General features: G+C 41.8%; 1 protein-coding gene across 4 annotated transcripts in view; it reads left to right on the plus strand.

The window, feature by feature from the left end:
• The first annotated feature begins 273 nt into the window (after positions 1–273).
• PHRF1 (PHD and ring finger domains 1) overlaps positions 274–26,917 on the plus strand; it is a 31,270-nt gene continuing 4,626 nt past the window's right edge. For 2 of the 4 annotated variants that reach the window (XM_017811869.1, XM_017811893.1), the window contains exons 1-14: positions 274–385; positions 6,240–6,354; positions 6,685–6,807; positions 8,318–8,550; positions 9,460–9,543; positions 10,562–10,683; positions 15,135–15,232; positions 15,774–15,946; positions 17,721–17,850; positions 18,925–19,061; positions 19,852–20,039; positions 20,853–20,972; positions 22,922–23,076; positions 23,935–26,727. In XM_017811869.1, the coding sequence (XP_017667358.1) occupies positions 6,264–6,354; positions 6,685–6,807; positions 8,318–8,550; positions 9,460–9,543; positions 10,562–10,683; positions 15,135–15,232; positions 15,774–15,946; positions 17,721–17,850; positions 18,925–19,061; positions 19,852–20,039; positions 20,853–20,972; positions 22,922–23,076; positions 23,935–26,727 (4,447 nt within the window). In that variant the 5' untranslated portion in view covers positions 274–385; positions 6,240–6,263. Of the gene's footprint in view, positions 386–6,202; positions 6,355–6,684; positions 6,808–8,317; positions 8,551–9,459; positions 9,544–10,561; positions 10,684–15,134; positions 15,233–15,773; positions 15,947–17,720; positions 17,851–18,924; positions 19,062–19,851; positions 20,040–20,852; positions 20,973–22,921; positions 23,077–23,934; positions 26,728–26,917 lie in introns of all 4 variants that reach the window. The other 2 variants (XM_017811884.1, XM_017811875.1) reach the window with 2 other exon arrangements.

Genomic DNA, 26,917 nt, shown 5'->3' on the forward strand with positions numbered 1-26,917 from the left:
AAGCTTGGGGACACTGGGCAGGGACGCCAGGGGAGTCACCTCTGCCAGCCCTCCTTCCATGGGGCAACGGGGAGCGGCCGGAGTGGGACCCGCACTACCCGCGGGGATCAACCAGTGCGGCCCCCCTCGCAGCTCCGCAGTGGTACAGCCCAGTGCGCCCCCCCCTCCCTCGCAATGGTTCAGCCCCGTGGCCGCTCTCCCCCCATCACCAGATGGTTCGGCCCACCCCCCCCCCGCCGCCGCGCGGTGGTTCCGCCCGCTGGCGCCCCGTGACCCGCCAGTGTTTCCACAGCGCTTCCGGGGGAGAGGCGGCCGCGGGGTCCCGGGATGTGACCGAGCGCCGGGGTTGCTGCTTTCGGGAATGTGAGCGCCGGACTGCTCCTCGGTGAGTGCCCGGGGGCGGGCAGGGCGGCTGCCGGGGCCTGCGCGGCCTGCGGCGGGGGCTGGGCCGCGGGAGTTGCGCGGAGTGGCCGCCCCTCCGCTCCTGCGGGGAATTGCCCCGCCACGCTCGGGATCCCTTGTTTGGTGTCGCTCCGATAAACAGCAGCGACAACACAATGTTTATTGGGTTGTTTTCGGGCGGGAGGCGCCGCCGCGGGAGGGCAGCTCCGGGTCAGGCTCTCCCCGGCTGCTCCCGGGATTCCCACGGGAGTCCCCCGCGGGTTGCGGAGGGGCCGGGCGGGCTCGGGGGCGCCTCGGCCCGGGAGCCATCCAGCTGCCTTTGCTGCGCCAGAGGTCTAAATAAATACGCTAAATACATGTGTAAGTGTACTAAAGATAGTAAACAAACCCCCAGATGTTTCCGGTTGTCGTGTCTGCACCTCCCCCAGCCCCCCTTTCCCTTTCCACCCATTCCCGCTGTTTTCAGTGCGCCCATGGGTGTTGGAGAAGTTATCAGCTCTTTCAGCCAGCGGCTGGCAAATAGAAATTATGTTTTTCTTGCAAAAAAAAAATTATCATTTTATCGTGTATTAGCTTATTGCAAGGTTGTGGTTGGTCGTAAAAACTTTGCCCCGAGGGACCTGTGCTTACTGAGAGGTTTCTAAGCTGTGCCACTGGTGTCTCCCTTTGTCTGCCCCACACTCCGTGACAGTGGGGTAGGTGTGATTTTTGTAGTTTTAGCTGCTTGCTTTCCTGTAGGTTTGTTGCCATGTACACGTTCCTGATGTTTTGCAGAGGTGTCTGCTGTGTTATTTCCTTTCTTCTAGGTCAGTGGGTCTTGTTTGTTATGGCCATGCAAAATAAATAATAAAAGTGTGTGAGGTTTTTGTTTGGGTTTTTTGTTTGTTTGGGTTTGTTTTGTTTTGTTTTCCTACAGTCATGCCCATAAATAGTAGGGGAAGCTGTAGTTAAAGATGAGATTGGTGTGAAAGACTGATACTGAAAGGGAATTCACCAGTAAGAGTGACTATTCCTAAGAAAAGAAGCCTGTTAAGAAAGAGGAGGATGTGTGAAGTTGGAGACTGTTTAATTCACAGCTGGAAGCAGAGCCAATGGCTGCAGGGAATTGTAGACTGGGAATTCCATAAACCTTGGCTGCTGCTTTGAATACAGAAATACAAAATGCCTGGCTGCTCCTCTGGGTAAGATGCTGAACTTCAAAAGTGCTTTTGCAAAGCCTGTGTGTTGCTTTGTTTGCATTACAAACTCCCGAAAGAGCTCCTGGTAAAGCTCTGGTGGACAGTTTTCCTCCTGGAATTCAAGGTGGCTAAATTTAGGGCAGGGCTAGAATGGGTGGCAGATAGGCACTTCCTTGCCTACCCCGGGATTATTTGTGCCTTATCTCTTAGGTTCTTAGGTGCTTCAGTCGTTTAAATTGTTGCATGGGCAGTTCTGATTTAAGAGTTAGGGGTTTTTTTTTGTAATTTAAACAGGGATCTAAATTTAGATTTAGAGGACTTTCTTAAAGCTCCCCGTGCATGCTAGATTGGTAGTGTACAGCTCTAGGCTATAGAAGTCTCTTGTTATTCTGAATAATTTTCCTGCCAAGTTGTCTTTATCTTTGGAATGTGGTGGTGGCAGATAGTATTCACACCATATCCAGATGTTTTCCGACTGTGTACAATAATGATTTTTATAACTCTTGTTTTATTTTCTTCAAATGTAGCATATGAAATTGAAAACACACCCAAAGTGCTCTGATGTGAGACATCGGTTTTCCAGAGACAACCAAATTATTTGGTTGAAAAACAAAACCAAGAAAAAACACAACCAAAACCCACCCCCACCCCCACAACAAACCAACAAATAAAGCAGATGTCTCAAAGAGAACTGAAACCTCATAAATTTGAATATTTAGTGGACTAAAGTTTAGTAATAGGTGGTCTCTGGTATATGATGGCTCAGTAACAGCCCATGAAATTAGATCAGCATTCAAAACTGCCCTGTGAGAAAATCCTGTGAGAAACTTTTCTTTGCCTGTGTATAATCCTGAATATTACCCAAGCAGATTAAAGTAAATGCCTTGTTTAGTAGCTCTTCTGTTTCTAAAAACCCAAGAAACTACTGTGAGAAGTTGGTGGAGGAGGAAATCGGTTGGTGCTAGAAGGGAAGGCGCGCGTGGCTGGAAGAGCCACTCGCTGCTGTAGGCAGCTCTGTTGGCTTCATGTCAGATGGGATGGAGCTGGAGTGTCTTTTGCAAGCTGTGTCTCGTCCTGTTGGTTGGAAACCTGCACTTGCCTTCTAGCCAGAACATACCCAAAGTACGTTAAATTACTGATTTGAAATTTATAATTACAATGTAATGCATAAGGATTTTAGTTCAAAAACCTAAATGTTTACTGAAGTGCTTGCTTGATAAACACTTCTTCTGGAGGGAACACTTAATCTTCTCTGTTCTTAAAGCCAACAGAAAGCCCTGTTGCTAATACGGCTTGAAGAAAGCATTTGTAATTGCTCTTTGATTGTACAATTAAACTTACTTAAGGCATCTCTGTGTAAAAACGTAATCTGTTTTAATAGCAAAGCCAGGCTTACTACATATACTGTGGAAGGGACACAGCACTCAGAGCAAACCCGACTTGGTCCTAGTGAGGTTGTGTCTTGGTGAAGGAAAGTTGGGGAAGGAAACCTATGGCTGGGGAAAGCACTGGTGAGGGTGAAGTGATTGAACACCTGCTGTGCACTCATCACTTCTGTTGCTTATTGGTTTATTAAGGTATTCTGAGGTTCTTCTGAATGAGAATTTGAAAGCAGAGGGATGTTAGGGAGGAGGATGGTGTCTGCCTTCAGCCAACCTGGTGTGCAACCTGCAATCCAGATACTGGATATGCTGTGCAAATGGATAATGCACCTGCCTAGGGAGCTGAGGTGGGGTTTGCTATAAGTGTTAGTGGTATTGAAGACAAGGGATCTCTGGCCAGGTTACCCTGCATCTGTGTTCCTGGGTTGCATTCTAAATTCCTTTGAATAGACTTACAAAGTGGGATGCAGAAGAGAGGATCAGTGCATGTGAGAGCTGTTTATAGCTGAAGGCTTGTATGCAGAGTACTGCACACAGGATTTTCCAAGGGACCAAGCAGCTGGGGGTTGGGTACAGCAGTGAGGGCAGGGCTTTGGCACCCCCAAAACTAAAAGCAGCTGTAGTTGCCTGAGCCCAATGGCCTTCAGGGATAACCAGTTGCATTTTAGCAGTCTGGGTTTTTATGTCATAGGAGGACATAATCAAGGTTTGCCTTGGAGGAAAGACTACAGTTTGCTCCTTAACCAAACATCTTGCTTTGCATAATAATAAAAATGCTTCCCATCTATTTTGTATTTGCCAATTCTAGCTCGGGGCTGGGTCGGGGAGGGGGATGTGTAAGAAAAATTCTGATGTGGTAAGTGCTGGAGAAAACTGGGCTTTTGTACAGGTGGTGAGCTCTCTGAAGTGTATCATGAATGTTTTTGTGTTTCACAGTGGTAATTTGTTTGAAATGTCTTCCATAAAAAAAAGAAACAGCTTAGAAATGCTGCTTATTGTTCTTAAAACACAGAAGAAGGAGCTCTCATGTTAGGTGTACAGTCAACTTTGGTTTCCTACTTTTTTTCTTAAGAGCAGCTGCCCAGTTTGGAAAAGTAATATTTGTGATGTGCTTAAAATCTCAAATTCACTTCATCTTGCTTGGTTTCTCCTTGTCTATTTTCAACTACCCACAAACCAGACTTTTTTTACTGACAGGATTTGAAGATGCAATTGTTTGCTGCGATACCAGATTTTCCTTAACTCAGAGTTTTGCCTCTGAGCAAAGTACAAGCTTGCATTTGCAACATAAATATGTCAGTTTAGATTGTCAAGTCACAAGTGCTGATTTGTTTGCCTCTGTGCTTAAAGGATATCTTTCTGGGTTGTAGCAAGGCAAAAATAACATGGGTAGTTGTTTTACCCCACTACAGTGAAGAAATGCAGGCTGTTTGGAAATGTAGATAAGTGTGTGTTGGTCAGAACTGTGGCTTGTAGGAGTTGCTTTTCGAAATATAAAGATCTTCTCCCTGTGCTTACCTGCTTTGCTTTAAGGAAAACTAGAGAGCAGGGAAATGAAGGTCATGGTTGTAGTGAAGTGGAGGCTTATCCACAGTTTTACTCCCGCGGGCCCTGGTTTTGTTTGGCCTTCATGGTCCTCAGTGGCTCAGGAGTGCCATGGCTGGCTGGATGTGGCAGTGACAAGTCAGCAGGAACCCGTTCTATTCCCACAACCTGCCGACGGAGAAGTGGTAAAGGCAGAGGTTCAAAATACACTGCCCTGCCACTGTGCCTGCCACTGCCCTGCTGTGGGGCTGGTGCTGCCAGCCCTCACACCCTTATGTGTCCTGGCTGTCATGTCACCACAGATTTTGCACTGCTGTAGCTAACTGAGCTTTCGAGAGGATGTTACATAACTGAGTTTCAGTTTGAATAATTCATGCATACACACTGCCGAAACTTGAAAAATTCCTAGTGTTTCTTCCTATTTTTTAAGTTGCATGATGAAGTGACTGGATTTTGATGAGTCGGCATGTTTTCAGCTAACATTAATTGTTTTTAAACAGTTTTTTAAACACTCCTGTTACCAGCCACGAATTAAGCTAAAAGTTCAAACCACTATTTAGGCAAGAATCTTACTGAAGTTAGGAGAAATCTTTAAAAGAGCTTGGTTGTGCTAAAACTCGATCTTTTTTCTGTTTTAGTTTTTTTTTGCCCTCTGCGTTGAAGACTCCATTTGTAGTTTAGTCTGGTTTAGCAAAACCTACATTTTTGAGGCTCTTTAATGCAGAGCTGTGCCACGTGGCTCAAAAAGGGAGCGTGCAAGCAAAGGTACGGATCAAGAGCACTTGAATAAAACATAATGTTTTGTTCCAAAAAATCTTTTAATATGCAAGATATGTAGTACGGAGCAGGGAGAGTGGGAGAAGAGCACCTGATTGAAACTTTGTCACACATACAGAAGAATCCATTTTTTTCGTATTGAGATATGATATTTAGCTTTGAGTGTCAATTAATTATATATTTCCGTGACTTGCTTATAGAAGTTTGCAAGAGGTCTGTCTGTCTTAATGCTTTGTAGCATTGTATATTAAAAGCTCTGATTTGATTGTCATTGTGAGTTTGGATCATGCGACATCTCGCAGTATCTGTCAGTTTTACTGCCAGCCTGTGCTGATGCACAGCAATTAATGTGATTGTATTAATATGCGCTAAATCAGGTCTTATCCTTTCCATGGAATAATGGTTGTGAGGTCTGAGGCTTCCCTATTTCATGACAGACCTGTGCAAAGGCCTTTTTTTTTTAAGGACCTAAGCCACATGATCTTCTTTTCAATTGGACAAGATAGAGTATTTTGATTTGAAACACATATTGCCATCCTGTTAGGCCTGGTTCACATGGCCTCTGGTCCATTTCAGTTTTGCATTTTATTTCTAGTCTACAGGATGGTTTTGGAGTTGCGGTTTTTCTATTGCTGTTTTCAGCGAGGAATTCTCATTATACCTTTTTCTGTCATCCAAGAGCCCAAGATAAAGCTGAATCTTTCACCTAAGTTGATTTTCTCAAGCAGCTGGTTTCATCTGCTCCAGTAAGGCTGTGAAACCTCACATAACAATAGCTGCTTACCTGTAGCCACCTCTGAATTGAATCTGGGGAAGCTAATCAATGGTGTGGGGAGGGCAGTGTCCCTTCTGCCATTCACATCTCCACAGATGTGTTGGATGCTCTTTGACAGACTGACGCCTGCCCTGCTTTTGTAGGTGGTGCACTGCCTCACTGAAGTCTGCCTTCTTGCAGGGAGTGGATTTCCAATGTCCTGCCATGGATGATGACAGCCAGGATGAACTGATAAACAAGAATGCTGCTCTAGGAAAGGGCAAAAGGCAGTGTCTTGCACTCCTCAGTGAAACAGGTAAATGTGACTTCTCTGCGTGTGTTTCTGCATAGGTTGGGGAACCTATTGATTTACCCCCAAAAGGGTGGTAAAGTTGTATTTCTGACCATTTATCTCCTTTTTTCCCTGAAAATTTTTTTGTTTTGCTTTGCTTCATAGCTTGTGTGTATCAGACTGCTGACATGCTTCCCTTGAGTTTCTCAAAATGGGCAGCTTTGATACCAATGCAGAAATCTAGGGTCTCACTTCATATGTAATGTCCTGAGCAGGAGTTCTGCTGTGTCCTCCGTTGTTCTGCCTGCCTGCATCAAATAGGTATTTCCTCTCTTCTCTTTTTTTCTTTTTAAGAAAGCAATGGTGGAAATAGCTGTGATTCAGATGATGATACTGGAAGTGAAGAGGAAGATAATGACACTGAGGAAGAAGGAGGTGAGGAGGACAAGGAAGAAAGTGAAGATGAAGAATTAGAAGGTAGGTCTGTTAATGTGTGTTAACAGGCATCTTTTTCATAACTGAGGAAGAGTGAGATAAAAGCTTTTCCTCCAGAAATGAACAATGAAATGTAGATCCACAGATAACAGCTGTGTCAGGCCACATCACAGATGTGATGCAACTGTGTCAGGCCATCCTCCATTAATAAACAAACAAGTAATATTCCCCAATATTCTAAGCTTTTAAAGCATTTGTATATTTGAAGACTATGCACTAAAGTGATGTAGTTGCAGTCATCAGGAGTGAACTCTGCCCGAGCATGAGTTGGGAAAAAAATGTCAAAATTGCAGCAATGGCTCATGCTATTTTTTCACTTATGAAAGCATGTTTGTTAGTTTACTTTGGGCCTCTAAAGTGAATGTTGTGTTGGAGAGTTCTGAAAATAAATTACTGTTGCTCTTATGCCTGGGGAGGAGGGAAGAAGACTTGACTATTTTTTCTTTGAAAAAACAATGTGGATGTTACTCGGATTTGTTAATTTTACTGAAAACATAGTCTGTAGATACATGTACTTCTGACACTGCTGTGCTCAAATTAATATTAGGATAGACAGAAATGGAGGGTTTTTATCAGATCTTAAGCTTGTTGAGAAGTAAGAAGTGCAATTTTCCAAATTACCAGTTAGCCTGATGTGAACACAGATGAAAAAATTGATGCCAGGTGCCAGAAAGCTTTATTAATTCATTTTTCAGAGTATTTTCTGTTATGTCCAAACAGGAAAATTCAGTGGGAAATGCAAAAGACAAGAGCCATATTTTCATTTAAAAAAAAAAAAAAAAAAATCAACAACCCAGCAATAGCCACTTCCCTTCCCCCTCCCCCCCAAAGTGAGTATGGTTTTTTTAGGTAACTTTTTGCTGTTTCTTGAAAATGTCAACTTAATTCACAGGTTTTAGGGAAAGACTAACACAGGTCTTTATATTTTGTACTTAAAACAAAAATACCTTTCAACAATGTGTGCTGAGTGTTTAATTTTACTCAAAACCAGGCTTCTTTAAGTGGTCTCCAAGAGTCGATCCCTTGACTCTCAAAATGGTGATATAGTGGGGAAATCTTGAATTTGTTGTTCTGCAGATCAGTGTATTGCTGGTGCTTGCCCTCTGAAGTTGGGTACATTATAACTTTATTATAAATTTGTTTTAACTTCATTGTTCAGTGGTAGTCTAACATAGCTTACTGTCTTGTTGTTTTGATAATCTGTTGTTTTTCTGCTGTCTGTCCTTTTAATCTCTTGGAAGACTACTCACATTATCAGGCTTTATTTTTCACCAGAGTAATCCATTGTTTTATAGTGAAGGGATTTAGGAAGAAATAAACCAGCAAAAATTATTACCTTAAACTGGGAGGGCTGTGCTTTGCTCTTCCAGCCTCATAAAATAAGCTTACTTGGAATTCTGAGAACTAGTACCTTGTCTTGCCTGCCCTCTCTGCCCTCGTTGCTGAAGCCCTGCAGCACATGCTAGTTGGTTTTTATCTCTCCCATCTTAAGATTGTGAAGATGATGATGAAGAAGAGGAAGAGGAGGAGGAAACTGAGGCCACTGTGGAGGGAATGACTGATTCTTTGAAATTAGAGCCACACTTAAACGGAGCGAACATCTCCTCTGATGAGGATGGTGAAAACTGCCCCATTTGCCTCAACACGTTTAGGGATCAGGCTGTTGGGACTCCTGAGAACTGTTCCCATTACTTCTGCTTGGACTGCATCGTGGAGTGGTCTAAGGTGAGCTGTTCTGTCTGTGATGTCCTGTGGCTTTCTGGAGTGCTCTGCTCTCTCTCTTCTGATCATGTTGTTCTACTGTAATGAGAGCAAAAAAATGTAATATTCATATTTGCTTTAAGCTTTTCTAAACAGACTTGTTCTCTTCTCTGAAGCTGTAATGTCGTAAGCAAGTGTGTTTCTAGGCATTTACAATTCTTTTGCTTTTTCAAGTCAAGACACCAGCAATACTGATTTTCTCTATGCTTTTTTTTTAAATATATATATATTTGTATATATATTTCTCTGTATATCTGTCTTTATCTCTTCTTAAATTCTGTATTGTGACCATTGGATGGGGATCTGTTTTAAACATCTAAACATAAAGAAGATATAATAGAGTATGACAAGCAGCAGCTTGCTCTGAATTCAGTTTTCAGTCTGAGTTCCTTGCCACCTGTGTGGTTCCCACAGTCATAATTCAGGGTGAGAATTACAACAAGACTTACTGTGTGTGCAGCAGTAACAGTGTTAATTAAATAAAAAAAAAAATTCACTCTTATTGAATATATTTGTAAGCCATTTCTACTTGCTCATTTGTCCAAAAGAAAGAAAATGCCTTAAAGCGCAAGTGCTGCTTCAAGCCAATGTTTGGAAGAACTTTGATGTTGCTTTGCAATTGATTAATAATTAAATTGCTTCGGTATAATAAATGCTTCTCTAAAAATGTATGTTTTCTCTGATCCAACAGGCTGTTTGCAAATCAGATAAGTCAGATTTAAGTACTTAATATGTCAAGATCATAGCTGTTAAAATGACTACTACATTAATTTAATGCTTATTTCATTAATAATTTAAGACTTCCTTTTTAGAAATTGAATAAAGAGACGCACTTATTAACTGTATTGGGAATTGTTTGGGTTTTTTTCCTAGAATGCAAACTCCTGTCCAGTGGATCGAATCCTCTTTAAGTACATTAGCATCCGGGCACGTTTTGGTGGTAAAATCTTAAAAAAGGTAAGCTTTCTACTGTGGCAAACAACAAAGCCAATTGCCACAAAATAGTTATTCAGAGGTTTACACCTCTAGCATGTTTATCTGATACTTGGTATCCGGATGAATTATTTCTTTTCTATTTTGCATTTGCCTTTTAAGGAACTGTAAGAATTTTTTTTCCCACTTAACCATGTTTCCTGCAATATCGCGTTGTGGTAGAAAAGGTGTTTCTCACAGCTGCCTCTTTTTCATAATGGACATCTGACTGAAAACTGTCCATGTGTGGACAGGCACGACGGATAAGCCTGCCCACACATGGAAAGTGCCCTGTGTACTGCAAGTGCTATACACGGGGAATAGGAATAATCTGGGTTATACATGATCTCTTCCCTGTGTCTTGCTACCCGCAATGCTGTGTAGCAGTGGGGTTTATAAGGGGGTAGAGGTGCAAGGTAATTGTAGAGCTCCTAAAGGCACTGTTTGGAGAGAGGCACAAGGCAATAGCAGAGCTCTGAGAGGCACTGGTTCTGTGTGCTGGTAGTTGCTCACAAAAGAATATTGAAGAGCTGTCATTGCTCTTTATTGATATCAGAAAGATGTTGGTTTCCAGGGGACTTTTAGGAGTTTCATGCTCTGTTTTCATAAGCTGATGGTTTCTTACATTTTGCATTTTAACAGAAGTGTGCATTTAACATTTAAGTAATATAGAGGTAGCGGTTTGTTCTCTTCTTTTGTCTTGTTTTTGGGTCTTTTGGGGGTTTTTGACTACTTTTGATCTTATTTGTGAATTTTTGTCTTGGCTGTTCTTAAAGTGCAGTTTTCTGTATTTGTTGGTGTCTGACAGTAGACAAGTTAAGGAGATGTTTTCAGGCATTTCATCAGGTCTTAGATGTGTTGAATGAACTAAATGAAGGTTCTGGTATGTAACAGCTCTTTTGTTCTCTTCACTGTTAGATTTTGCTGCAGGTACTCTTAATGTGGTGATGGATTTTTAAAAGTGCCACGTTCTGCATAAAATGTGAATCCCTCTTTTGTTTAGATTCCTGTTGAGAACACGAAAACTCAGGGTAGCGATGGGGAGGATGACCCAACCTTCTGTGAGGTGTGTGGCAGAAGTGACCGCGAGGATCGCCTGCTGCTCTGTGATGGCTGTGATGCAGGGTAAGAAAGGCTGAAGTGAATGGAGCACCTGCAGAGTTGACCAGTGTTTGGTCCACAGACACTATCTGGTCTGTAGGCTGCCCCTTGCTGCTCTCTTCAGGCTCATCTTGCAGCCAGCTGTGCATCCATGTGCTTACGGTGCAGACATCCATCCCCATGATGTGATGGATCCTTTTCTGGTCATGTAGCAACATGTGTGTGGAGAGTCCTGTGCACATCAGTGCAGCAGACCATAGAAACAGGTGACCATACCTTCAAGTGATGAAGGTGTTTGTGCTCATCCCTGCAACATCTGAGTGCATGAAGGGTAAAAAATATACATCCTTTTATGTCTCTGGGAGAGGATGCATGACTGGTCCCAACTGATTGGGCACTAGGGCTGTGCAGGAAAAATGCTTAAGATTCGCAGTTTTTTAAAATGTTTTTCCTTTAGAGCCATAACTCTTAAATTGATTCTCTTACTCTTGCATACTTCTGTCTCTGCCAACATATTTTTTCTCCCTCCTTGATTAATAAAATAAATGTTTAAGTACAGTCATCAAGATATTTGAACACAAGTTTGGACCTACAGTTTTCTGCTAAAATTTAAAGCCCTTGTGATGTTTAATCAGTCTTCCAGCATCGTCAGTTTGCTGTCAAAAGTTACCCATTGAACAAAGAGAGATGCTTGCAATGAATATGTAGAATAATCTTGCAGAAATTTCCTCTAGCGAGCTAACTGGATACCTGATAAGTCTAATTTTGTCTTTATGTTCTGTAGTGTCCATGTACAATGATTCATCTTCTGGAAAATAGACAAAATCAGGAACACTAAATATTGTTAAGAGTGTCATCAGAACACTGAATTTAAAATACTTAATCAAAACCAGTGTTTCATAGGTCTGACCTGAAGCCATGTCTTTAAGTTCTTTCTGAACTTTCATAAGACAATCTCAGCTCAGGGTATTGCTTCAGATTTTCCTTTCTGATCTCTCAACAGTTACTCCAATTTTTTTTATGCATTTTTATTTCTAGTTTGATACAGTTTTTTAATTTTTGTCATATTTTCCTAAAAGTAGTTCTCTATATATGCTTGATTTCTAGAGTTAGCACTTCCAGAGGCACTTCTGGAAAAAGAACTTGCAGTCATTACTGATGCCTTAAATGGCCAGAAAGAACCCTCTAAGACTCTTTTTGAGTATGAGAAAGCAAAAAGCACTCATTTATTTATAGCATGCCGGCTGCATAGGAATCATTTCTGAAGTATGCAGTTACAGAGGTGCTACAGTTTTAGACTATAGTATCTAACATTGCATCATCTGTTACACCTACTTCCCAAAACCGTTTATCCCGTCGTACCACCCTTGTCATACCTCCCAAATTTGAGTTGGTGATCCCAAAGACCCCTTATCTTCATCTTCCTCATCCTGCTCCTTGGTCTTCGGCACAGTAGCACGCCTTCTGGAACAGTTTTAAGGTTTCTGAGTCACTTTGACTCAGTTATATCAAGCAATGTGCCTGTTATGTCTTATTCTAAGAACATTTTATACAGATAAATTATTCTTTACCTTGCTGCAATCTTTGTCTATTGGAATTCTTGACAAGAAATGTTAAACAGCATTTTTAGAATTCTTGTACGAAGGTACTAACAGGCTAAAGGCACTAGCTAGCTATACCAAAAGTGCTAAAAAGCTATACTAAATCTATATAATGTGGATTTTAAGGCATCATTACTAGCTCTTTGTGGCTGAGGTTAAATCTAGAAAAATGGAGAATAGCTTGTTTCAAATCCTGGTTTTGTTCATCTAGATTCTCTGTCTGACCTGACACTGGATTGAAAAGTTCCTCAGTTATTTTTGCCAGCAATTCTAAAGCAAATGGAGTTACTACTTTTAGCTAGACATGGCTTTCTACAGTGTTCAAAGTGTGTGGTATAATGCTGTTACCTTACAAATGTAAGTTATCAAATCTTTTTCCATTGAAACCATTTTCAGATGTCTTGTAACAGCCTAATTTTCTGAACTGTGTAACAACAGCATTAGGATTGGTATGAATACAGAAGTGTGGATGTCTAGTAATTTGAACAAACAGTAGAAAAAGGGTTAGTTGCATTATGGTGTGACACATTAATGTATGACTACATTGAGGTTACCAAGTAGCAAGAAGCGAGTAACAGTGATACAGAGATTGGTGTCAAGAAGTTGAGGAACAGGGCTGCATCCACGACCAAAATTCTTTAATTTCGTAGACCTGTTTTTTCTTAGTTTGTGAAGACTGAGACAGAATGATGAGGCAAAAGTTCCCCAGAAGCATCCATTTCTTCCTGAAAGGTACAAAACGTCCTTTTTGTATCTCAGTTCTTCACTGCTGGTCACAGAGCTCGAGAGATGTGTTGAGGACTTGATGGCCAATATCTCTTGCTTTCTGCATTGCACACAAATAATCCTGGTCAGACCACTTGGACACACAGTGTCTTTGTGTTTGTGGGGGGTGGGTGCAAGACTGCAGTTAAAGGAACCTGAGGGAGTGAGCGTGAGGTGACTTTGCTTCAAGGCTGTTTTTTCAGGTTTTGTTGGGGTTTTTTTTGAAAAACAAGTATCATCCTTCTCCAAGATTTAGCATTGAGTGTGGTTATGATGATTTTCTTTCCCTTATGATGAGGTTCTTTCCCTTTCCAAGGGGCTCTAGATAGCTGTTGCAATAGGTTCTTCAGTGTCCAAAGTTTTAGGGCTGAAAGTCTTTGCTTGTCAAGTGGGTCATAAGTTGACTTCAGAACTCCCAGACATAATTTGAAAAGTATGTAGTGAAGTTCTTGCTACAAGTACTTTTGCTATGACTTTGGCCTGAACATAACAGTATTACTTGTCAGAATACTACTTTGGGGAAGTGATCTCATTCCTGGTAGCTGGCAGTTGGAGAATGAGCTCTCCTTTCCCACAGAAGGAATATACTTTGCTAGTCTAATTTTAAAGTAATGATTTTTTGTGAGCAGCATTTTTCAATTTCATCTTCTTCAATCTCTGAAAGAGTGTAAAATCTCATCTGCTGAAGTATACTCTTTCATGCAAGGAGGACATAGTATTCCATTTTGTATTGACAATTAATATATATATTTTAGTATAAACATAATATTGGCAATTCTGACAGTACAGCTGCAAATTGAGCTTATTGCAACATAGTTGGGAACAGGTTCGAAAGGCATAATCTGAAGTTGGAGTCATGGAAGGAAGGTCGATTAAGGGCTGTAGTCTCATTGCTTCTTTTGTATTGCTGTAAACTGGCATTAGAGGATTAGATAGTTGCTCCTTCCCTTTCCTTACCCTGTGGTCAGACACGGTGTTATCAGGCAGTGAATTTTTCTAAGAGAAGGTGAAACAGAGAGCTTCCCTCTTTTTTCTTTAATTATTTCAGAGTGAAAAACTCTACTACACCAGAAATAACAGTAGTCTTTTCTCTTATAGAACAAGAACAAAGTTGGTCATAAAATTGCTGATTTGAAGCTGAAACTTACTTGAAAGCTGTGGTCTCCCTGTGTTCCTTGCCTAGGGAACTTGGTCTAAGCATTTAGTTTTCATGGGAAGCATCTCATTTACTTGGAAAATCTGTTTTAATTCTTTTTAGCAGTGTAACTTGAACATGAGTTGCTTTAAAAATTCTATACTACTGACACACGTTGCTTTCTCTGAGTTTAAACTGCTGGATTGAAGAAATTGCAGAGCTTCTCTTTAAGTGGTTGGTGTTCAGTCTGACTGCTCAACCTCTTGGGTAGAGAACATTTCAAAGGCCTACCTAGGGGAGTATCATGCTTTCCTCTTTCCCCTTGAGGTTTGGTAAGGACAGTTCCTAGCTGGATGGTGACTGGAAGTCAGTGTGCTTAGTCTGCAGTCCTGGAAGCAGCTTTATGGAGCCAGTGACTGACCAATGTTCTGCCACCTAACCTGTGCAATAACAGAGAAATCCTAATCACCGCTTGTCTTAATCATGTACATGTGGGATGCAGTGCCTTTATTCAGCATAACAGGGCATTGCACTTGACCTGTGCCTTGTCATGCAAAATAAAATGTTCATAAGTACCAGTAATGTGAATGCTGTGTTGGTTCACAGGAAACTGATGTTGTTTCCTGATTGCCTGTTTCCCCAGCACCTCAGTGCTTCTCTTGCCACCATCAGTTTTGGCTCTGCACATTTCTTGCAGCTTGGGTTCAAATGGCAAGCGATTCACCACACAGTGAGGGGAAAATGTTCACTTTTCTAAGATTTTCTAAAGTGATGAAAATACCATCTAGAATTGAAGACCCTTATATAACCAGCAAGTAGCATCTTTTCTCTGGAGGCTGGTGGAAGCAGATGCATAGACTATAGTTTCAAGCTTAAGAAAATGAGTCTGCCTTACGTAGCACATGGATAGAGGTGAAAGGCTCTCTTCTCTTGTTAAGGACCACCTTGTTTGATTTTTTTTTTTTTTCCCCAAGGTATCACATGGAATGCCTTAATCCTCCTCTGAGTGAAGTCCCTGTAGATGAATGGTTCTGTCCAGCCTGTGCCCCCATGGGTGCCAGTGCTGCTGCAGGTAAGGGTTTTGTAGTATCCACTCAAAGTAAATATTTTTCTCCTGAGTTAGAAAATGGGAAGCATGTGCTGTTCTGAAGAGGTGTTTAATGTCCTGGGTTTATCTGTTTTAAACAACTGTTTTGATAAGTGTTCTCTCTTGAACCATAAGAGTTGACCTGAACTCTTGACTGATTAGAGGATCTTGTTTATGAAGATTTTCATCTGCGTTTACAATTTGTGGAGCTGCTTCTTGTAAGCATTCAGAGGCAAGCCCAGCACCTTAATGCAACTGCTTTGTATTACATTGGAAAGAGTTTATCAGTATACTGACCTCAGTTTGCCAAGGTAACGGCAATTTCTGTTACCTAGAAAAGCATCTTACTGTGTAACAGTCTGTACCTGTCTGCTCATTTCGTTTTGAGAGGGTAGTGTCTTCCTTTGGAGGTGATTGGTTTAAGAAAGGGAATAAGGGACAATTCTTTTTTTTTTTTTTGGTCTGAAATTCTTTAAATGTTTTCACATCTAGAAAGACAAGTGACCTCAGCATCTTTTCTTTCAAGATACAGATCATGTCAGTGAAGAAGAGGTGGCTGCTCTCATGGCAGACGTTGTTCCCACCACCAGTCGGCTACGCCCTCATGTCCGGACCCGAGCTATAGCCAGGACTCGGCAGAGCGAGCGTGTCCGGGCAACAGTGAACCGGAACCGGATAACAACGGCACAGCGGATTCAGGTAATCAGGGGTGTTTGCTAGTGAGCATCTGGAAGAACCTTGTGGGAGAGCTGAGATAAATCCCCACCTAAGTAGCTCAGCTGTCTATGTTGACTGTCCGTAGCACAATGGGTAGTAGTTATGGAGTTCTTTTAAACTGAGATGTAGAACATGTGCAAATGGAGTGCAGCACATGGCCAAGACTCTCTATTTTAAATGCTGCGGTAGCTTCCTTTCTTAATCTGTGTTTTTATCACCTCTGGTGTGAGCAAAATTGTATTTTTTTTCCCCAGTGGCTATTAATACCCAGTTTGTGCATCAAATCTGTTTCTTTAGCATGTTTATTTGACAGTTGTGTATTTCTTTATTTGTCCTTCTACTTCTTTTCCCATAGCAGTAGAACTTGTTGACCATCCCTCAGCCCAACGGAAGAGAAAAATTTAGTATTTTCAAGGCTTCTATGAGCTGAAATTCAGCCTCTTGTTGAAGAAAAAAAACCCAGGTGCTAGTGTCCTCAGTAATGGGGCAGCGTGACTTCAGCCACCTTAACAGTACCAGAGAATCTGTGCAAGAAAATATCCCAAATACCTGAGATCCCTCCTTACAGTATTAAGTACAGGTTGAAATAAATGCCATGAACGAAGATCAAACTTGCCTTAAGTTTTTATCATGTTTTTCCCCTGGATTTAAGGAGTTCCCTGAGTGCTCTAGCTGTCATTAAATTCATTATGTCCTGTGTAACGGAGTGATCTTATTTGACTGCCAACTCCCACTGTCTCAAAACCCAGGCCTTTTAATTTTAGCTTTAGAAGAATTAATAAAGTAGAAAATGTCGAGGAATCATGTGATGCATTGTTGTTAAGTAATTATATCTGAGTAATCGGGGCTATATTTTGAAAAAAAATAATGGGAGCAGAGTGTTGTTTGAAGTGAAAGACTATGCAAGGGAACTGCTGGTACTTTTCTTTCTTTCTCTACCTGTTGTTTTAGAAATAGTGTGCAACTGTTTCCTGCAGGTGAGAGAGGTGGTGCCCGGGGACTTTACCATTGCGTAGTAGTGTAAGCCTGGGAACCCAGGACTTAAGAGGCTGTTCCTAGCTCTGCTTCTCAATGTGCAGGGATGATTACAAACAAGAAAGGCACTGTTATTTATTGCCTTTGTCTCTGAATAAAAGTGCATCTTATTTTGGCTCATACCTTGAGTTGACTGAAGCTTAATTCCACTGGGTGAGGGTGTGTAAGCTGTTGTCCTCAAAGCACAGTGAGAAGCCGAGAGCGTGCATCCTTGAGTGTAGAGAGGAAGAGGAATCTGAAACTTGTTGGAGAAACCCCTGCTACTGACAATGAAGTGATATTTTGGCAGGGTGACTCGCCTCTGGACATGTTTCACAAGTCAGTTTGACCTAAAGAATGAGATGTTTAAGACAGTGGATCTGTACTTTGTTGGCTTTTCAGTCTTTGCTCCCCACAGTCTGTGTGACGAGGCAGAGGTTGGTTAGGTGAATCCGAGAAAGTTCTTAGGTGAACTCTTTCACTGAGGAAATGTCAGTCTTGGGGATTGTTCTCATTTAAAGAGTTAGACTAGCCATGACTTGTAATTCTGAAAGAGGCCAAAGAGCAAGGTCATTAATATGTCAGTCAATAGATGAGAAAAGTGACATAATTGCTTAACTGTCAGCTTGGTGATAAGGTAGGGGTTTCCTTATTCGAATCTCAAATCCATTTTTCATCAAATGCTTTTATAAGTAACTTGTTGCTGACCTTTGTATCATGTAACTTCTAATCCCCCACGCAGCACGTGCCAAGGTACCTCATGTCATCTCTTCTGGATGAAACAATTGAGGCAGTTGTAGCAGGCCTAAACACAGCTGTCTACCAGCGTCCTCTTACACCACGGGCTCCGGCTAGGCAGAAAAGAAAAACAGGTAAGGACATTAGGCACCTCAGGAAAGCCCAAATCATACAAAGTACTGTGCATCTGCTGTATGCTGCCACACCTGTGCAGCTAGGGAAGCATCCCACATGCATTTTTGTCTTTTCCTATACCACCACTGCCCAAAAGTGTCTTGTCCTAGTTACAGGGGCTGGGAGCAGTTTGTCGCTATGTGGGTATAACCAAAATTGTGTATTCTACACCCTCTATGTCATTTCTGATGGACTGTTAATAATGAATTATTTGCAGCAGCTGCCCAGGGCACACCTGGCACCTAATGACTCAGCTGTGATAACTCTTCTCCGGGGAGGCATTAGCAGCTTCACACGCAGCCTGAGGGGTTGTCTCTGCTAATGGGCCACAATGGACTGGCATAATAGGCACCTGCAGCGACCTAGACCATCAAAGATTCCAAAACTATCCCATGACTGACAGAGTTAAATCACCCATTGTGAAACTCTCCACCCTGGGGAGGTACTGGACATTCCCACCTAAATTTGAGCATATGTAATCTTGGGGTTTTGGGACTTCTGGTACCACTCGTTGGATCCAGAGAAGGACCAGAACTTTGGCAGGACTGGGACTGCCACTCTTGACAAGACTGCAGTCATTACTTCAACGGAACTGTGACCATTATGCCAACCAACAGGTTTTCCTTTCCTTTTATTTTGCACCCAGGGGGGCCACGTGGTGCTCAGCACAGGGGTTAACGAACACTGTTCTGTTCTTGTCCCAGAATGCTGAGTTATACATCTGTTTTGTGGGTTAAAACCCGGGTTTCTCTGTGTCATTGTATTTATTGTAATCTTTTTAGTAAATTGTAACTCTGACTTGTAACCTCTCTTGAGATGGATTCATTTCTTCAGACGGTTTAGTTTTAAACCAGCACATGTCTTGAAGGTTGTTTTTAAATAAATCCTAATTATGTCACTTAGTCTGCTCTGCTGTTCGTGGTACACTGTATTCTCTTTGAGCTGCTTTGTGTGTCATGGGGGTACGAGAAGGAAAGTACAGGGTAAAATGCAGTGCTAGCACTTAGCCAGATCCTTGGTTTTTGTCCCATCAGGTAGACGGAAGAAAGTAGGAGGCAGAAAAAGAACTCAGACAAAATCTGCTGGAAAGAAGAGTTCGGGGACACAGCTGAAGAGACGCAAGCGTCTGACAAAGAAGAGAAGGGGGAAAAAGACAAGAGTAAGATCACATGTGAGTTTCTGCCAGTCAGTATCACCATAACATGGGATTCAGCTGGAAAAAATGCCATCTTACCATCATAGAAGGCACCTTTCTGTGAGGTGGGAGTACGTGCAGGATGTGTCCAGTGTACTCCAGAAAGATGCTGTACATGGAAATTAATTGCAACTTCCAGGCAGGCCTGCTGGGTTTGCTGACAAATCCTGTTACCTGAGCTGTTGGGATCAGACTGTAAAGCATGTCCTGCAGGCTTTGTGTTCTGCCTTGTCATTCAGATGTGGTGTCTGCTTGGTACTGATGCAAGCTCAGTTAAAATTACCATTACCTACTCTTTTTAATAGGCTATGGATGTTTGTGTCTGTGTTGCTGCAAACCCAGTTAATCAACCATAAGGGCTTTCAAAATTCCTTTCAGTTCTGGGTAATGTTCTCATGTGAATTATACCGAATACTCTGCACCAGCTTGACTTTTGTTATCAGCTACCTTAACTAGAGTTTACCTTCTACAGACACAACTGTCCTCCTTTAATAAGGAACCAGCAGTTTTGAATTGACATTATTAAAGATTTTTAGAAGCTTAATATATCTTGTCACTTAAATCTGATACGTGCAGATCTGTTTGAAGGGACATACAGGCCATAGTTAGAAGTTTAATAAATGCTTTAAAACAAATATAAATAATAAATGCACACCACTTCTCCATCAGTAACCTGATGACTCAGCCTATGAAGAATTTGGGGCTTTAAATGCAAGGTACATACCTGCCCTAACATACAAATAACCCAATCTCTTTATCTGTGCAGGCGAAAAATGAGGTTACTACTCGCTCCCGTATTGCAAGAACTCTTGGTCTTAGTAAACCTGTGCGTGGGGCCTCAATTCCTTCCATGTACAAACCCATGGAGCCCTCACTTGGTCTGATGAGAGCAGATATTGGAGCAGCTTCTCTGTCTGTGTTTGGGGATCCATATGAGTTGGATCCTTATGAAGGGTAAGATATCTCTGGATTATGGTAAGGGACCTGATAATTTCACCAAGTGTTATGTTGTTTGTACGTGTGACTTCATGCAGAGTGTAGATCTCACATCTGAAGGCAGCTTTGGATACACAACTCATCATAACATGTTGGCCTGTTCTTTCTTTCCTTCTGGGTAGAGTTACTGAGCTTTTAAAGAATCAGGTTTCTCTAAAGAGTTCTGCTGAAATAATCAGCCTCATGGAAACCTTTAATAAGATCTTTGGGGTTATTGAAAGGCTAGAATCTGAAAGAGTCTGATCCTGATCCATCACTTTCTATTTATTTATTATAAATGAAGATAGCTAGCATATATGATTCACAATGAAAACTGACTTAATATAGAATTAAATGGACCTGTGAAATCTTCCATGTTTCTCCTTCATCTTCACTCTTCTAGACACTTTAAAATGAGGAGATATCCTACTATGCCATAGTTTGTGTCACTCTTAAACTTTGAATTTTAGGGAGGGGACAGTGAAATTATTGTTGGTGAAATTTAATTTTCCACTGAACAAGTCTTTTTGAACCTTTCATAAAAGGAAATTGTCCATTTAATATTTTAGAAATAAAAATCTACATTTGAGTCTCTGCTGGCTAAATTATGCTATTCTATTTATATAGCCACAGAAAATAAGTACATTGCACAGATATTTTTTCAATGTACCATAATACAACAAGCGATGCTCTCTAACTGTGTCTGTCCTAGTAGTATTATCTACTTCATCAATTTGATGTGAAAAACATTTCCAACAATTTCAGGGTTTGTGTGTGTGTGTTTTACCACAGTAATGAAGAGGTTCCAGCAAATCCAGATTCACCAGTGAGTGCCAAAAGGAGAGTTCTCTCCCAGTCGGCACTGAGGTCTCACCGTCCTGTAGCTAGACCCATTTCTGTGGGACTTCCCAGGTAAAAATCCATTATTATTTTATTCACTTCTATTTTTCTTAGTTGTCTAATGACCCTAATGAAAGACTAAACTGAGTGATCATCCTGATTTAACCCTTTTCTTACCTTTCCTTATCTTTCAAAAAGAGTGTGTGTGTGTGTGTGTACATGCATGCCTGCACAAGTGTAGATAAATAACCACATCAATTTGTGCAAAAATTCTTTTTTTATGTTGAAGGGGACACATTCTTTCATCCTACCTTTAACATTTACACTGAAATTTAAAGTTGGTATTTCCACCCTAATCTGACTCTTCTTGCTTTCTGTTTTGTGTTTGTTTGGTAACTCCATTACTATGTTTTAAATCCCAGTCTCATTAACCTTTAAAAAGCCACTTGCTTCTTTGAGAGGGCCAAGGAATCTAATTGCACATCCAAAGAAGCTGAGGGCTGTACCCACCTCACCCAGTTCCTTTGCCATTTGTTGGAGCTCAGAAAATTGAGAAAAAACTCTTTGTTTGATCCTGCGGTTTACCAGTAGCATTGCTGTCTGACAGATGTCTGTGTGTTACGCACCTGCTGAGGCCAGGGAGCCCTGGGTGCCCCCCACTGGCAGCCACAGGGAATTTTCAGAACTGAGGGGTAAGACAAAGGGAGCCAGGAGCATGACAAGAAGAAAACAAATGAGGAAAATCACTGAGACAGGTACCAACTGCAAAGCTTAGAGAGCTGAAAAGAAATGAAGGGAGCTCAGCTTAAGTGATTAGTGGCATGAGAGGTTTACATGGCTGTCCTCTAGTGCATGTGACTTACAGTGAAGATTGGTTTCTCAGGATTAAGGCAGTGTATTTCTATGATAACTTAGATTTTCTCTACCTTTCCTATCTCAATTCTGAAGGAGGCCTTTCACGACGCTTTCCATGTCCTACGAGTTATTTGAGTAGCATATTGTTTAGAAGGTAGAACTGTTTAGCTGACATTCAGCTTTTCTGAAGGCTTGATTTGCCAGGACTACACTGAATTTCCTGGTCTGGCCTTAGCAGCCAATTCTTGTAGCATTCCCATTTTGTCTTTCTGTTGTATGTTATTACTGGGGTTTTGGTGTACATTACGTTAATAAAGCTTGCTTTGTTGTCATACAGAAATGAAATATAGATCCCTGAAAGAGCTGGGCCTATTGACCCCTTCGGAAGTTTGTTTTTTAGAAAACTCGAACAAAACAAACCCCCAAGTCCCATCAACACAAATGCAAAGAAAGAAAAGCAAAAAAGCCAAATACCAACATCAGAAACACCCAAACTTTTTCAGTCCATATTTCAAGAACCAAGAACTTAGACCGTCTTCATAAGATTGAGTAAAGCATGAAGGGAAGTGTTTGTGCTTTCACATGTGTGGCACCATTGCTGTTGTTTTTCAGTGTAATTTCTTCTATGCCATGCTCTTAGGTACCCTACCTGTGGCACCTTGTGTAGCTTTACTGGTGCTGAACACTGGTTCAAGCTGTGTAATTTTTTTTTTAGATAGGAATGTAGACCTGAGGAATACACTTGTGTTTGTGATTTTGTAGGGGCGAGAGAAGCAGCTAGGATGGAGATACCTCTGAAGTGATGAACAATGGTTTATCCTTCAAAGATGCATACTAAATGCACGGGAAAGTTAATCTTGATACACAGTACAGTGAGCACCATTCTTAAATAAGATTTAAAGCATTTGTTAACAAAAGGTCTCGGGTATGATTACAGGCTTTCGTATCTTGTGGTGGTCTTGTGTGAATTCAATAAAAGCTTCACCTTCTGTTTGTCAGAGAGAGAGATGGGGACTGAATGTGTCTAGTGAAGCCAAAACTAGTAGTGGACTTCCCTGGCTGACCTCTGTTTATGCCCTTGGCTTTGGTTTCTTTTTAATGTAACGTGTGTGTATAGAACAAGTGCTGTAAGAGTAAAGGAAATATAACCCCTCTGAAACATGCAGAAGCAGTGTACCTGCCTTGAGTCCTGATCAAGAAGCAGAAGCTGCTCCTGTGCCTGATCTGTTGGGAAGTATCCTGTCTGGACAGAGCTTTCTCATGATGAGTAGTTCAGATGTGGTCATCAACAGAGATGGTTCACTGACAGCGAAGAAGGCAGGTAAGGACTTGGCACTTCATAGTGCAGTTAGCATCTTTGTTTCATCCACATCTGCCCTGATCCTAGAGGCTGCAATAGCTTCAAACACAGGGATACACTTACTGAGCATTTGAATACATAGGATAGATTCAGTGACTACCAACAGTAATCTGTCTTATAAGGCAGATGCTCTGAAATATTGTTACTTGTCTCTGTTTTAGTTGCAGAGCTGAGATGTTACTGGAGGATTTTGGTTTTAGTACATAGTTTTCTTCTTTTAAAAGAACTGAAAGAACTGGTTTCATGCTTTGTTATAAAAATGTAGGACTGGATAGTCTAGAATTATCTTAGTACCCAGTTTTTCTGGCATGTGTTATGCATTGCTGCCATGCCTGTGATCTGCACTTCAGTTTGAAAAGCAACATGGAGGACCTTGGCAAGAAGTTTCTTTGCAGAAGTAGAACTCTAAATATGTGCTAGGATCTCCAGTTGTGTATTCCCTTGGCGTGGTATTATTTGAAAAGAATCCCTTCAAATTGAAACTTAGAGCTTTGTTTTTAAAATAAGTACCCCATGCGTCCCCTGTTATAGTCAGTTTTTGTCAATCACCAGCTGCAAGATAATAAGCGTTTATCTGGTGATATCTACAAAACAGAATAATTTCTTTTGTAAACATTAGTGTTTACCTCAAAGATGTGGTTGTCTGGCACTATACCATGAGTACCTGAATGAAAGAACTATCGGACTGCCTTATTACTGTGGGGTATGTTAGCAAATCAAAGTGGAACTTAAAATAATGAGCTTAGTATTTCTTTTAACGTTGGCAGAAAATGTCCAGATATCTACTGAAAAGCTTAATTGTCTGTTTGTGTGCTGTAGTTCCGCTTCACAGAAAATCAGCAAGTGACTCGAGAGTGGATGATGGTTCAGGGCATAACACCCACCCAAGTACAGTGCACTCAGGGACCACAGCAAGTAGCTCCATTGCTGGACCTTCCGTTTCCTCGGGGCTGAGTACTCACACCAGACCCTTCTCCTCAAGCTTGTTTTCGTTGCCTTCACCCTCACTGAGCAGGACTGAGTCTGCAGCAAACCCTGCACAGACTGCGTCGGAAAAGGCAACTGTAAAATCAGAATATTCAATGACACCCAGGTCTGTTCAGTCTCAGAATATAGCTACTTTGAGCAGGCATGGCTCCAAGTTAGGTGAAGTGCCCAGATTTAATGGAAGATCTAAAAACTTTTCACCCACTGACTCATCTTCAAAGCCCCTGAGCTGTAACTTGAATTCTGACTCGAAAGCTGTAACTGTGAGGCAGCCATTAAAACCACCTTCCAAGAGAATTGACATCTTTGAGCTTCCCAGGATACCAAAGATTAAAAAAGAAACCAGCAACAAGCAGGTGGAGCCAGAACCCACAGGAAGCCAAAGCTGTGACATCCCCAGCTCCTGTATAACTCAGCTGACTGGTAAAGAGAGCACTAATCAGCCGGGAAAGGGTAGCAAGGTGGAAAGTCAGAAGTCGAATTCCAAGGAACGTCAGCAGCAGACACGTACAAGCGGGGTGTCTTTTTCTGCCAATACTGGTGTGTATAGCAGTTCGTCACTACTGGGCACTTCCAGGGGCAAAGGCCCAGGCTCTTTTGAGAGTTTTAAAATCAATATTCCTGGAAATGCAGGACATCCAAGCAGGCTGTCTAACCCAGGATTTTGTAACACCTTCCGCCCTGTGGATGATGAAGCGCAACAGAAAGAAAGTCCTTCACCTCTTTTCTCAGTTAAGAAAAAGCAGGTCAAAAGTGAAATATATGATCCCTTTGAGCCAACAGGATCAGACTCAAGTTCAGCAAACAGCAGTCCTGAAAGGCTTGGCTCCGGGATCCCACTGACTAATATTACCAGGACTATTTCCATTGACAATCCAAAAGTTCAAACATTTCAAACTGTCCGTCGTTTCACCCCTTACAGGGTAGAAAATATATTTGGATCTGAGGCTGACTCTGATGCACCATCTGGTAATACAGAGTCTCGTGATGATGTGACAGTAGAAAGCAGGATTGTAGAACAGATCTCTGATGCAGAGGAACGAGACAATATGGATGAGGAAGATTTTCTAAGAAGTCCTTGCACTTCATCTGCTGTTAAGCAAATTTCTACTACAGAGTGTCTAAAGGAGGAAAGCAGAGAGGGGCCTAACGTGTTCTTTAATGCTGAAGAATTGATGAGACCTAATATTAACGTGAAACTAGAACCAGATAGTCCCTCAAAGAGTGATGGGCAGCAGAAAGTCCAAAAGGTAGAACAAGCAGAGAGGCGATCACGTTCCAGATCCTGCTCAAACTCCAGCTCCCGAAGCAAGAAGAAGATGAAAAGGAAAAAAGCACTTGTCAAAGAGCGCAAAAGATCGCGTTCAGGGTCTAGGGATAGAGCACACTCAAGGGACCGAAGCTCCAGATCTACCTCTTGGTCAGGTGGAGAAGAGCACGGCAAAACACACACGTTGAAATCCAAGAGGAAGAGGTCTTCTACTGACCGTTCTAGCAGTCGTGAACGATCTAAAAAAAAGAAAATGAAGGATAAAACGAAGGATAAAAAAGCAAAAACTTCTTGGTCTAGGGAGAGAAGGAAATCTAGGTCACGTTCAGGTAGTCCTGGAAGTACTTCTGAGTTTTATGAAAATAGAAAAAAGAAAAGACGGTCTCGATCAAGATCAAGGCGGAGGGACCGTTCCCGGTCAAACAGCACTGAAAGGACTAAAAGGCGGAAGCACAGGAGAGACAAAAGCTATGAGAGGTATGATAAAGACAGTAGTTTGAGGTCAAGGGACAGAAAGAGATCGAGATCCAGATCTCGGGAGAGGAGAAAGTGGAGGTCTCGGTCTCGTTCTGCATCTCGATCTTGGGAGCACAAAAGCAGCAAATCAAAGGAAAAAAGACCACGATCGCGATCACGTTCCAAAGAGAGAAAACACAGATCAAAGGAGACCTCGCTTCCTCCTCCACCAGAAAAAGATCAAAAGCCTCCAGTTGAAAATTTGACCAGGTGTCTGGAGCAACCCCATTCTCTCAAACAAGAGCCAAAGGAGGAGTTAGTGCTAGAAGAGCTTTCCATAACCATCGAACCAAATGTCCAACTTGAGGAAATACAGGCTGAGACTCCAGTTCAGCTGAGAGAGGTCCAAGAAACTATAAAGGTGGAGCCCATCTGTCAGGAAGTGACCAGTGAAACTGCATTCCCTGTGCCAGAGATCACAAACATTTGTGTTCCAATTGGCAACGTGGATTCTTTTGCTGAAACAGAATTATTGAGTAGTACTGATCAAGCAGTGCTCGGTAGCTGTAGCAATACAAACCTAGAGATTACAGTTAAAATTGAAAATACTGCATTATGTCCATCTCTGATGGAACAACCCCCAAAGAAGGAAGTTATCATGCATGTTCCAAATGAGGTTGCACAAATTCAAAGCTCGTCCAAAAGCAAAATTACAGATGGTGTGAGGGAGGTTAAAGAGGAGTGCCTTGTGTTAGATGAGAAAATGAGTAATTTCACTAAGCCTGAACTGGAAGTGGTACCTCAGGGTCCTGTCTTGAAATCAAAAGCACCAGTGAAAAGAGTTACGTGGAATCTTCAAGAGGAAGAAAGCGGCACACTGTCTACTGGAAAAGCTCCAAGTAAGTCTCTTTTGGAAAACAAACAGCAGTTGAAGCAGACTGTTGAAGCAACCCAGGGTTGTAGTGTAACAGCTCTGTCATCTGAGCTGGGGTGATCCTGTGGTTTCCAATCCTGAGAGCTGGCGTTTTGTGCTTGTTGAAATCATGAGGTGAGTTGTGTTAATGAATTGGAGAGGACGTGCTGTCAGCA

Source organism: Lepidothrix coronata, unplaced genomic scaffold, assembly GCF_001604755.1.
Source record: "Lepidothrix coronata isolate B3197 unplaced genomic scaffold, Lepidothrix_coronata-1.0 Scaffold1, whole genome shotgun sequence".
In the NCBI taxonomy this organism is placed as follows: domain Eukaryota; kingdom Metazoa; phylum Chordata; class Aves; order Passeriformes; family Pipridae; genus Lepidothrix; species Lepidothrix coronata.